Source organism: Salminus brasiliensis, chromosome 22, assembly GCF_030463535.1.
Source record: "Salminus brasiliensis chromosome 22, fSalBra1.hap2, whole genome shotgun sequence".
Classification (NCBI taxonomy): domain Eukaryota; kingdom Metazoa; phylum Chordata; class Actinopteri; order Characiformes; family Bryconidae; genus Salminus; species Salminus brasiliensis.
Window position 1 is genome coordinate 17,718,342 of NC_132899.1, and position 13,737 is coordinate 17,732,078.

The 13,737-nt window shown below is 41.3% G+C and overlaps 1 protein-coding gene across 4 annotated transcripts in view; it reads left to right on the forward strand.

Annotated features, from left to right (window-relative positions):
- The window catches only part of cyth1b (cytohesin 1b), a 67,769-nt gene that overhangs the window by 38,328 nt on the left and 15,704 nt on the right, over positions 1 to 13,737 (forward strand). For 2 of the 4 annotated variants that reach the window (XM_072667040.1, XM_072667038.1), the window contains exon 2: positions 11,806 to 11,888. In XM_072667040.1, coding sequence (XP_072523141.1) covers positions 11,806 to 11,888 — 83 coding nt within the window. Of the gene's footprint in view, positions 1 to 818; positions 1,050 to 4,269; positions 4,584 to 11,805; positions 11,889 to 13,737 lie in introns of those variants that run through there. The other 2 variants (XM_072667039.1, XM_072667041.1) reach the window with 2 other exon arrangements.

Consider the following 13,737-nt stretch of genomic DNA (forward strand, 5'->3'; position numbering starts at 1 on the left):
AGTTATTCATGTCTAGTAAATGTATTATTTGTTATTATAGTTTTTTTAAACATATTTTTCATACATACATCAAGTATCTTGAGGTTTTTTGTAAAAATTTTTGGCTCATGCATAATCATTTTATTAAAGTTTAAAATAGTTACATTTATGGCATTTAGTTGACGCTCTTATCCAGAGCGACTTACAAAGTTACACAGGTGGGCCACTGTAGTGTTAGGAGTCTTGCCCATGGACTCTTTTTGGTGTAGCACAGCACAGTCACCCAGACCAGGAATCGAACCCCAGTCTCCAACATGGTGTTGTAGCTCCATGTAGTAGTGTAGTGGCAGGTAGTGGTGTTATCTATCACGTCACACCAACCACCAAAAGTTATATTATTATATTTTATAAACCAACTCATTTTACCTAAAATCTGCAGTGCACTACAGCTTTCTCTACCATCTAAGCTTTGTTTATTATTTTGAAAACATTTATTTATTTATTTATTATTATTTTATTATTTTAAAACCCATGAAAATACATATTACAAAAGCATCCTATTATAATGCTTTTCATCGTGTATTTTACACTGATACTGCTGCTTTGGTACTATTTTAAAACTGTAATTTAATTATAATTTAATTCTAATAAAAAAAAAAACATTTGCAGATGTCTATCAGTGAAGGCCTCTTTGGGGCGGGGCGCTCACGGCGCGTGCGCGCGAAGAAAAGGGGCTTATTTGACCACAGCGCCTGATTGGCTGCTCCAAGTTCTCTCTTCGTGAAGCCCCTCCCCCCTCTCGAAAAGCATGGCATGGCAGCGTAGAGGGCTCAGCTCAGCTCAGCGCAGCGCAGCGCAGCTCACTGCGGTGTCTGAAAGTGTTGTGAAGTGATACTCCGGAGCGGGTTTCCTCTTTTCGTTCGAGGCGAGTTCACAGAAGAGCGGTCTGGAGTGGAAGCGCTGGAGGGCTCGAAGTTTCCAGGACTTTTAGACAGTCTAGACTACTAGTTTGCTCGGCGGTTCATTCAGAGCGCTGTCAACAATGGTGCTGAAATCAGAAGATGGAGTCGGTGAGTGAGAGAGAGTGCGGTGCTAGTTTTTTCTCATTATTGCTTGCTTTATTTTTTACTCAGGTTTTTCATTCAATCTTTGTCGCTTTAGCTTAGTGAGATTCCTCTTCTCATATCTAGCCAGCTAATGTCCACTGACAGGTCGCCGAAGTGCAACAGGTCGGCTCCTCCAGGGCTAGCTTTCTAACTGACTGAACAGTGAGAGCCGGGGATCAGGCCGGCAGGCTGCCTGGGAGCCGCTGTGGTAACCGGACAATGTGCATTGTTGCTGGCTGACAGTTGTCGTCAATCACATGAAACGCTTCAACCTAAAACTGCCATAAATGCCCACACACGTTGTGGCCCTGTTTACACAGCGGAGAGAGAGAGAGAGGGCTAGCTAGCTTAGCTGAGGGATAGACCCTTTAGGTTCGGACTAGACAGCAGACTAACCTTCGACTGACCTCTGGGTGAGACGAGCTGTGGAGCACAGCACCCATCAACCACTGTCATTGAGGCAAAAGCTGGTGTCCATTATAGGGTGTTTTTTTTTTTTTGTTGCTTCAGTTCCAACACAAGCCCCCTCATTTTGTGTATGTAGATTTACTCCATTATGTGGAAAGAGTGGTCATGGGGTAGAGGGGAGAATCTGTATATCTAGAGAGTAACAATCCATCAGTTTTATGTTGGCAGGCAGTCTGAAATAGAGGGAATATAAAAGACAGTCTTGTTTAGTCTTTTGCTTTTTGTTTTGTTTTTGTTTTTTTCCACCCAGATTTTCCATCACCCCCCTTCTGATCAGAGCTGTGAGGGTATTAAGACAGAGCCCCTCAGTGTAATGGCACACAAACAGGGTGTTCTCTTCTAAACTGGTCTACAGTTAAGCTACTGACTGATTTGCTAGATAGGGGCCTTGTTAATGATGAATAAAAGAGAGCAAACCCAGGATGTCTCAAAGGGTGTTTGTTCGTCTACGCATCTATTGATTGTTTTTTTTTTTTTTTTTTTTTTTTTTTTTTTTTTTTTTTTTTTTTTTTTTTAAAGCCAAGATGATGAGCTTAAAATGTTCTGGAGTAGTGTTCACGGTCCTCAGCTAATTACCCCTCTTTTGATGGGTTGAATCGCATCTGGCAAAGCTTTAAACTGTGTGCTGGCTTCCCCGTGACTAACAGGAACCTAAAGGCTTTAGTAAGTTCGACCCTCAGACCAGTGTAATGTTTTCCCCCAACATTTTTGCATTACTGATTTGTACAATGACCGATAATAAAGATGTCACGTGACAGGTTCAGGGTGAGCGCGACAGTCTTGATTTTGTGTAATGGCAAAATCAAATTTGTTTAGGTTTTTGGTTTGGAATAATCACTAGAATGGCTCTATAATTAATGAAAGATTCAATTCTAATGAAATAATTAACATTACTGAAATAATTTACAGCTCTGATCCACTGTTGTGAGTATTACCTTTCAGATAGCAGCCATTAATTATCTGCTTTAAGGACACACACTTATTTCTTGAATTAATTCCTCTAGATATTGTTAAATGTACTGTTTTGTTAAAATTACTGGAGCCAAAGTATGTGTGCCCTTTACCCTAATTTCCTCCCTCACTGGAGTTTGAGTTTGGCCGACAGAAAGACCGATGTTAAGGAAAAGGTGGGGGAGACCAATCCTCTTTTCCTTCAGTACCCTCCTAACCCTGGAAATCCAGGTCAGCTGGGACTTTACTGGGTGGCACCCTGAAAGAAGCTCTTTAAATTCGGTAATGCTGCAGTTCACTCCAGTTGGGCCTTTGTTACCCAGGCGCTCCCAGCCGGGAGATATGGGCTAATCCCTCTTGCGGGTCCTAGGTCTTCCTCAGTGTCTCCTTCCAGTTAGTCGTGCCTGGTACACCTCCAGTGGGAAGCGAATGGGGGCATCCTTATCAGATTCCAGAAGCACCTCTCAACATGAAGGAGCAACAACTCTACTTCAGTCCTTTCCCATGTATGCCAGAGCTTCTCAAAGTCTGAGTTCCTGAACATGGATTAGAGAAGTAGATTGATTGGTAAATCAAGAGCAGTGCCCTTCAGGAGGTTTTCTGCGACAATATCTGAGCCACATTATAGCAATGTAAACACATCCATCACTACAAGACACATTTGACAACCAAAGTTCCACCTAGTACAACTGAAACACCAGTAGTAGTTGCAGAGCAACAAGCGAATTTGCATGTTCTGTCCAACACAGCGATCAGATTGTAGTCTGCCCAACCAGAGACCTCAAATCAATATCACAAAATCAATTAATGAGCAGTTATGTAAGCTATTTAAGTGTGAGTTCATCTCCATGTTGTTTCCGGTGGTCCGGGGTTCGCTTCAAGCGGACTCTGGTGCCATCTGCTTTTGATGCCATGCGTGGGGTTGTCACATGACTGCTTAGACTTACCACCTAAAAACCTGCTGTTTTTCGCTGCTCGAGTGTTTGTATCCCAGGCAAGCAATGAAAAGCAATAAATGGACTGAACCTACACTACCATTTAGCAATGGTAGAAAAGTGATGTTAGAAATTGCACAATTCATCCACGGTTTAAATGGAATTGTTCTGTGTGAAAGTAAACCAGCAGTAATGAGCCCAGAACTGCTCCTGGGTGCAGACTCCTGGGTATTTGAGACAATGGTGAAAGCCTTTGATTTTACTTTGGAGTGATGGGTGTAGTGATCATATCATTTTTCTTCTGACTCCGATACAAATAAGTCACTAGGCCCCTGAACCTGGAGGTCCCCAGACCCCACTTTGAGAACTGTGGGTATAGGCTTTATTGTAATTTAAATGTCTGTATTATAGCTTAGATGGGGAATAGTGGATAAACCAGTAGATCTGTGAGGGAGAGGCTTGTTTTTCTGCATTTAATTCAGTAAGACGAGACAAACGTAGACCTGAAACAGAGGATATTCGCCTTAATCAAACAGACAAATAGTATATAGAAAAAGCAACACTTTTGCCAAATATGTGCACATATGTTTTTTTATTTTTCATATATATATATATATATATATATGTATATGTATATGTATACGTGTGTGTGTGTGTGTGTGTGTGTTGTTCCAGCTGAGCTGATGATTTAAGACTGATTCATATTTTAGGGCTAGTGTACAGAGCTACCACAAGGTGGTGCTGAGTCTGCTAATATTGGTTTTCCTCCAGAGGAGGGGAGGGGAATAGATAGACCTAAAGGAGGGGTTAACTTTGACTGGGAAGGAGGGTGATTGCTCTCTGTAATGTGTCTGAAACCAGTGAGAGTGGCTGTAGTCATGCTTTACTGCGTGCACTGCTGGCTTCCTGTACTCTCCTCCAGTCTTCTCTTCACCACCAGCCTGCTCCCTTTCTCGCTCTCTCTGGACCTGAAGAGCCCTCAGCTCTACTAGCATCATCTTCTCAATGAGCACATGGGTCATTTGGGATTACTGGAAGAGACTGGAAACTCTTTTTGGTGTTAGTGGGATGCAGGAGCTCATCCGTATTCTTTAACCTGGCTGGGCAGGCAAACTGGACCAAAGGTTGTGATCCATAAAGTGAAGTAAGTGTTATGCACTGCAGTCCTCACTTCACCTGCAAGGACTCTGGTGTAGATCTTCAGTGAAGAAACCTTTAATGAATGAACCTTTTTTTCTAGTTTTTGTTCTGATCTATAGTTTTTCAAGTTACGTTGTTATTGCCAATACATTTGTCAAGTCATGTCAAACCCAGCAAATTGTGTGTTTTGTTGGAGGTGCCTCCATTGCTCTGTTTGTTGAAGGCTACTGTTCGTTGGCCCTTCTCTTATCAGTGTATGTGCAGGGACGCTGACTCCTCAGAGCAGATGTTGGGAGAATAGTGGCTTTGGTGAAGAACTTTGTGAACTTTGGTTGTAGCTTTTTTCATTTCCTCTTTTTGGCTGCTTTGTTTTTTCCTTTGAGGCCAAATACATGGTTATTCAGAGCCAGTGTAGCTGTTTAGAAGGTTCTTGCCTTAATTTTGTCTTCTGAAAATATGTAGCATTATTTTATTTCCTCATGTTGTCTACTTACCTCCTGCAGGGGGGGGGGGGGGGGTGGGTTGAATCAGTGCTGTGTATGCAGTCTGTATTTGTGACGGAGCTCATGTTTTCGGACTGAATGTAAGACGAGTATGTTAAGTAAGGGACCTGGGGTAGTGTGCTAAAGGTAGATTATGCTTCAGTCATTACTGTTCTGCTGCTTCCATCATCTCCCTTGTAATGAAGAAACATGCAGTATTTAAGATTTGTGCCGTTTGAGAAAAATGCAGGCAAATAAATTTGACAAACTTTGTGAATACCAAAAAATGATTCTCTGTCACAGAAATATACTTTTCAAAAAAATACATTACTGCTTTAACAAAAGTTTGTGGACACCTGTCAAATATTTCTTACAAATTCAAGGTTTTTTTTTTTAAAAACGCTATACTTAGGGATGGCTCTCTATTGGAGCTTTGATTGCATTCAGTCAGAAGAGCGTCTGTGAGGCCAGGTACTAATGTTGGGTGACAAACTCCACACCACCTCATCCCAAAGGTTTTGGATAGAACCCCATCAGGCCACAGAAAGGCCAGCTCCACTACCCCACAGTCAAATGCTGGGGGTCTTTATATCCCTCTATCTCATGCTTGGCATTGGGCATGGTAACCTTAGGCTCATGTGTGGCTGTTCTGGAGTATCCTATTCTGTTGACAGTGCTTTTCTGTGGAGGTTATAGGGGCTGTGTGTGTGCAGCTGAAGACCTTTGTCAGCAGTCAGTGCATCTTAAAGTAGAGTTCCACAAACCTTTGGACATATAGACTTATATATAGACCTAACAAATGTGGATTTTTTAGTACTCTTTTGATTGTGTGCCTTGTCTGTTCCTCATTATTTGCGAACCTCATAATAAAACAGGATATTGTGATATGTTTTGTGTACCATGCAAAAGCCTTCAAGTCTCAAGTATACTGATTGCTGTTCATGTGCAGAAAGGTGCTGGCAAAGTTCAGCAGGAGATAATAATTACACTGTTACTGTGATATGGGATATGCAAGGCAATGGCAGAAATATTGTGATTGCCGTATTACTGTGCAGTCACCAAAATATTGCTGTGGTCACCGTTGAACAGGAAATGACTAGGGCTGTGTATTGGCAAGAACCTGTCAAAACAATACGCATCATATTACTGGGGATACGATTTAGTATATTGCGATACTATAAGCCTGATGATGCATTGCAGTTTATTATTTTTTATGGTATTGTGTTTAGTAGTGTTAGTAGTGCATATTGTTGTTTGACCTTCCAGGTTTGCTTGGTGTGATCAGACTGAAAAAATGAGATGCAGTAGGTGGTATTGTAATGCTCCAGCTGTGATGAACACCTGCAGTGCAGATGTGCACCTGGGTGTTTGTGGTCTCATTACAGCATTACTTCATTGGTCCTTTGAAGACTTTGCAGGTGCTGCGATGGATTAGACAGGGTTTCTGTCTTGTTGGTTGTGGTTTGGTCAGTGCATCAGAAACTGCCTGATTACACACTTGGTGGTGTGGATACAGTAGTCTGTGTTTATTCTGCTACATATTACCTTCAGCTTTGTGAATATAAACCACTACTAGAAGCCATATACTTAAAAAGGCTAAGGCAAAGATATAATGAAAAGGGTTCGTGCAGATCCTTTACTTTGCTGTTGTATTGGTTCTGTAAATGGACATTATCTATAAACTGCAGCACTGGTGTAAATATCAGTGTGAAAAAATATCTTATAATGGAAAATGGATACAGTCTGTGGTGCCCATGTTTCTACTGCATTTCAACTGACCAACCTTCAGACAAGCATGCATGTAACATAAGCATTGTGCTGGGCGATATGACCTCAAATCAATATCATGATTAATTGATTAATAAATTAACTAATTATGATTAATGAACGATTGTATAAGCTACTTGTGTTGTTCAGTTGGCATTTTAGTTTTCCTCCTTGTTGCTTCCATGTCAAAGACTGATCAGGGCGGAGTCACACACATTGGTTAGTATGTTTTTAAGTGGACAGTACATATGGGGAAGTATTAACAGAATTGTTACACGTTTTAATTAAGTATAAAAAAAAATAGGAAAACGGACATGGGATTAGACACGATTACGTTGATTGGAGGTTCTGAATATCATATTTTGATTAATTGCCCAGCCCTATATAAGCGTTTGACTATAGGCTTCCTGTGCACCACACAACACCAAAACCAATTACACTCTAGCGATTGTTATATCAAATAATTTCACTGCAAAGTGAAATTGACAGAAATGTGGACCACACAGCAATATTAAACTTACTAGAAAATGTAAAAAACCCCAAAAACACAGCACTTAACTTCTAAAATGCGACCTAAAGACTAGGTTAGAAGTAGTGATTCTGTATATTGAACTAGTGTAGAATATTACACATGCTAAAATATTCAGCCAACAGCAGCTCAGTAGATAGAAACCAACCACCCAATCCATTTGAATGTAAAAGGTTAACAGTTAAGTACAGTTGTAAACTGTAAAGTTAACATAACCGTATTCCTACACAACCCATTCTGTTAATTGCATTAAAACTGTTGTGTGATTGATTCACCTGAGAAACCTGTTCTGTGTTATGATGTTGAGTAGACCGGAAATGTATTTGAGGTCTTTAATTCTAATAAATGGTCTCTCGTTACTGCATGTAAAGTAAGGGGGTTCTTTTGCATCTTGTGTGATATTTCTAGCAGCAGGATGGAGACTAAGTGGGAATTGGGTTTCCTGGGGACTATATCATTTTCCTGGCCTGAATTTGAAGGTCGACAAGGTTCATTAATTCAGTTCGGATCTGTGTATATCTCCCATTTCTAGCTCTGAATGGCTTTGAACCTCCCTATGGAAGTATAATACCCAGGCTGCAGCGGTGCCTGCATGACCATGTGGAAGCTTTCTCCATCACATACTCTTCACACCCATCCACTCACAAGAATGAAAGGGTATGAGTGGCTCACACAGGTTCCTGCACTGCTGATCACAGCTTCTGCTGGATGATTCTCCAGTTTTTGGCCAGATGGAAGGCTGAACAGCTTTTTCTGTGGAGAACAGGTCTGGCTTGATATGATCCGAATAGGATATTGTGCAATAGAAGGCCTGGAATTTTAAATTGCTACTTCCTCGTCACCATAATTTAGCTTGTTAATGTTCATCCCAGCACAGTTCCTGACATTCAGAAAACAAAACATTGCTTATGCTGTGGACGTGACTCTGACCTCTCTGGTAGTCTCATCTCTTTTCCCACAACACTCCCAAAGAAGCCGATACGTATGTGAATAAACATGCAGCTGCCCACCATTGGTTGTTGTTGCGTTAGATGGACAGATGGTGTTACATGGCTGAGTAAGACTGGTCTCTCAACACACCCGTTTCAGACCCTGAACCAGACCCAGTTTACAGTCAGACATTTTGTAGCATAGAACATAAAATCTGAGTAATGTAGAGCCGATGTTTTGTATCTGCCTCCTTTTAGAGACTGTTTTTTTAATGAGTAGCTTGATGGAACATGCTGTACGTGCTAATGTGAAGGGTTTTTGTTTGTAATGGGGTTTTTGCCTGGATGTGAGAGGACCATTTAAGCATGTGCAGAAGCATGACATGCCCACAGTAGTGCAGTTATAAATACAGAAAGATTACACAACTCGGGTTCTTCGGCCTGCCTACAGAAAAAAAATGATCAGAGTTTCATTTGTGGCTAAGGAGAATAACCGATGGACAAGAGGTCTGGCATAATTAACCTTTAAGGTTGGACGATCAGTACACCAGTGCAATTATCACACGTTATAGCACGTTAGCATTGTTAGATTTCAGTACTTTAAAATAATAACCACAGAAGCATGGGAAAAAGACAGCTGGGTCCAATATCGGGCTGCCATCTCAGGCAGTAATTGCTCTGAGCTATAGTAAGACGCCCGTACAGTGGATCATTGTGGTTGTTGCTTTGCTGCTATCTCTGTCTTCCAGATACTGGTCCATGTAGCAGTGCTATTGATAACTGCTGCTACGTTTTCCACTGTTGTTGCCACCTCATGTGGGGGCAGTAATAATAGATATGAAACATTATGCTAGTTGTATCAGCTCGTTCAGTCCTTATGTTTATCTGCTGGGCTTCTTCTGTGAGCATGTGTGCTGCGTATGTCCTCTCGTCAAGGCGGGACAGAAACATGTTAGTTTGTTGGTGTGGGTGTAAAAAGTGGGGGTGGGGCAGTGTGGAGGGAGCTAGTCATTCCTCTATACAGCCCTCCTGTCAAGCATCAAGGGGGTAGGATGCAGGCAGTGTGTTACCATGGCGACCAATAGGAACTTTGTGAGGAATTTGCTCTAGTGAGAAAGGGTGTTTGGCTAGCGGGGGGCACTGTGTGCTGACTTGGACATTTTTGATGACTTTGATGGCCTGGGGTTGGCCTCACAGACCCTTTCAATTTATGGTGAATATGTACGACTATGAGATGTTGTAGTCGTTCCACCAGTCCTGTGCTCTTGGATGTGGATGGGATCAAAAGGTTTTAGCTGGAGAAGCAAATGATATAATTGAGAGTCCAAGGTAGAGTTTAGCTCATAAGTGAATTAGCTTATGTTGTTCATTCATATGATAAGATCAGGTGGTCAAATTCACCTCCACCTCCTCCTTTCGCATAACATAGGAAAATACATTAAGGTACCGGTCATCAGAACATTTCAACATTACTGAACACCACTAAATAATAATAATAATAATAAACATTGATTTGTTGCTAAACCGCTGTGAATAGGTTAGGCCTTATAAAATCTAATAATAAATGCAATAAATTGTAATAAATGTAAAGGTTGTTCACTGTTTGATTCTGGCAGTTGTCCTTTATTTCTGTCAAAAATTAGAAATGGACCAATAGAAATGCTTTTTAAATCTTTTCACTTTGACTTCCATTGGAAGTATTGCGACAGTTGTTGAACCACAAATGTAGCATTATCTTAATGATCTAAATACTTGTAGACCTATTAATGGACTGAAGCATTTTTTGATTGGGTCCTTTTCAAAATAGAACTTCAAACATGGAATCTGGAGCTTCGGAAACTGAAATCAGCATTTCTGAACTTATTTATCTTATGCAAGATTCATAATAAAAATGCTTGTGGGGACTGCTACATAGACTGCATTCAGACAGCAGGAAAATGTGGCCCAAATTCAGTCTTTTTTGCCAGATGTGACACAGATGTGTTATTGGTGTGACAGTGTGAACGGCTAAACACACGTTGAATCTGACATTTTCAGCTCCGATCTGGACCTGTGGTAATGCGACCTGATACATATTCGATACGCAGCATTATGAATCCGTCTGAACTTCCTGTGACTTTAATTCAGTCCAGCTCGACATTATGAATGCTTGCTGAGGAGAAGGGAAAAGGTGCTAGCTGCCTTTGGCTGATCTGAGGGATGTTGGTAGGCGGCCCATGCGTGGACGGTACTTCAGTGCCCTTCAGCAAACCACTTAAATGAAATTGCTGCAGTTTAATATATGCCTCTATGGATTCACAGTCCTTATAAAACATACAATATGTATAAGTCGCCCTACGTCAGCCCTTTCCACAGTAGATCAGAACTGCTGACCGCTGTGATTGGTTGTGATTAAGAATGGCTAGCCTGACCCAGATAGCGGGGATTTAAAAAATAGGTTTAATTTGATATCTGGTACAGGAATGCCTCTCTGCATTCAGCTCCGGTGTATGTCCCATGGTTTTGATGAAGCACACCATATTTGCATTTGCTCTGAACATAAAAACAGGGTCCCTAAGCAGTATCCTGATGCTCCTAATCAAAGGCAAAGGCCCATCTTCAGACGTCAGTGTTTCTCCTGGTTATTGATTGCCAGGGGAAAGATGATGCTGAGGGTATGCAAGGTTTAAAGGCACTGCTGTGCCTCAGGCAGCTTGAATAACTGTTTTTTTTATATCTCCATCACCCTCAGTTGCATACACTTCAATATCAGGCCTTCTCTCTGCCTGGTGAGAGTGCACGCCCTATATTAGGGGTTCAGTGTTTATGTGTACACACAAATGTCTCTTTCCTGTTATAAAAAAAATAAATCAATTGAAATAACTAAGAAGGGCCAAGTTTCTAGGATAAGATTCAAACTGGCTAGGGGTACACTACACATCTATGGATGTTAATACATAAACATTACTACAACCTTTGTAAAATTTATGAATTTACTTTATTTGTAGCATTTGTTTGTAGAGGGAGGGACACAAGTTTAGTCAAATGGATAAAACACAGATATTTAGTCCAGTAGCCCAGTAAACCTAAACAATCTGCTGGAGTTCAGTAAATACAGTACATCAGCATGTCGTAGATGTCATGCAAAAAAACATTTTGGACCACTTCTATTGGTCCAGTCATCTTGAAATTTTAAAACAGTGTAAAAAAATAATAAATAAATAAAACTGTCCGATTCAAAAGTGAAAAGACATGTGAGATCCAAGATTTTTGTGTGACTGCAGCGATAAATTAAGTTGAAATGTCAGTCAGATGCAGAATTTGTAAAAGCAATTGTCTGTCAACTACAATATGATTCCGATAGCATGTGTCCCTAATACTAGCACATGGTGTGTCGCAGTAAGTGTGTTTCAGTGCACAAGCTTGTCTTCTGTTTAAATACAGAGCGGAACCAAATTCCTATCCAGCAGAGAGCATAGTCTAGTCTAAAGCATAGTTTTGTCTGCCACATGCTCATAATTCTCTTCTTCCTCCACCCAGTCCCGGATGACCTGACCCCAGAGGAGAAGCAGGAGCTGGAGAACATACGGCGGCGGAAGCAGGAGCTGCTTGAGGATATCCAGGTACAGATTTTCTACCTGTTTTAATGTAGCCTCAGCAGTAAAACACTTTTTTTATGTGTATAGCAAGAGGGCCTTGGTGAGAGATGACATTCTCTAGGGATTTTTCTTGAACTTCAGACCTCTCCTCCACTTTGGAAGCTACTCTTCTGGAGAGTACGTGTTCCTTTGCTCAGAGAGATTGAAATTGAAACAATTACAAATAACACTAGTGATGTAATTCATCTTTCTGTAGCTGGGTTGGCTAATTAACACTTCATGAGGTTGTGGTGACACTTCATCAGGTGAGCTGGTGATTGAATTTGTGTTCTGGCTGAGGCCGTTCAAGGCCTCGTTCTTCCAAATAGGACATTCTTGCTACTTTTTACTTGATTTGTGTTTACTGAGATCTTCATAATTTTGCTAAACCTTTAACTAGCAAAAACACTTTTACTGAAAAGATACATGGTTTTAAGTCATGTGCTTAGGTGGCTAAATGTTTGTACAGTACTGTATATCAAGAAGTCATGTCTATTAACAGCCTTACCGTGACCCGTAAGCATGTCAGGATAGTCCTTTAAAATCTATAATTATATTTTTAATAGGTTGCACTGGCTGCAGGTGTCTGTACACCACTCATGGGCTTTCCTTAATGTCTGTTTATCAAGGAAAAAGATTGGGAGTGAGGGAGTGCTAATCAGGGAGGGGGTGATGTTGTGCTCTTCTAAAATGTCATTTGCCAGATTTAGTTATCCTAATTAATTCTACCAGTCTCACATGTGGCCTCATGACCTTCTACTTCACCTCTGTCATAAACTTGGGCAAAGTGGTTGGAAGGAGAGTGAGAGAATGAGCGCTGGATATTGAAGTTGTCTAGAGAAGACCATGCATATCCCTCACTCGTAAAGGAACCGCATCAGCTGTTTGGGAGGACTGTGTACTGTGGAGCAGATGGTGTTGTAGATTCAATTATACTGATTGTGTTATGCATTTGGAATGCTGGTCATTGATCATCCCCATGCTTGGACTGTTTGACCTCCTCTTCGTTTCCTTCAGTGATGTAATCAATTGAGTAAACGTTAACAGAATTTTGCTTGCATACCTTTAGAAATGGACCTGGTTGCTAGCTGCCCGGCCTGTGTCCCTTTGGAGTCATTCGTCATTCCCAGATTGGCCAAAGAATGGCAGGTCGATCTTCTGTACTGGCTAAATGCAGCAGGAGAGTGGCATCTTTTCACTGACACGCTGTTCGGCCTGCAAACCCTGGAGCTGATCAATAAACACTAATTCATCTTTAGTGCATTGCTTCAGTGGGAAACAAACACCACCGATGTCCGCCATCTTTCATTCCCTCTCTCTTTCATCCAGTATTACTTCTTCTGCATCTTGGCCTTCATTTGCAGTTTGTCTTTTACTTTATCTACATGGCGGCTTTTAACATCCCTGGCGTGCAGCATGTGTTCACAGGAACACTGGGAAACCTCACAGAACCTTTTGAGGAATTCTGTGCTGATATAACAGAGATGATGAAACATCAGCTTTAACCTTACCCCCCTTCCCCCTCTTTAAAAAGGTGTCCTAAAAACTTAAGATCCGGAGCACAAGATCACATGAAGCCTCATGATTAACATCAAGAGGAGTCTGTATACAGAATATGTGGCGTAGCATGGGTCTGTTCCACCCAGACATGGTGAATGGGAGAGAAATAATTGAGCGGCATTGTTTACTAGAACATTGCCAGCCCTCAGTTTTCCTTGGCGCTCTTGTGTGGAGTTCTTGTGTGGTGGGGTAACGGACAGGGCAGAACCCTGGAGCAAAATCAGGCCTCAGGCTGCTAGAACTTCACATGATTTTGCTTTATTGGCCATGTGAT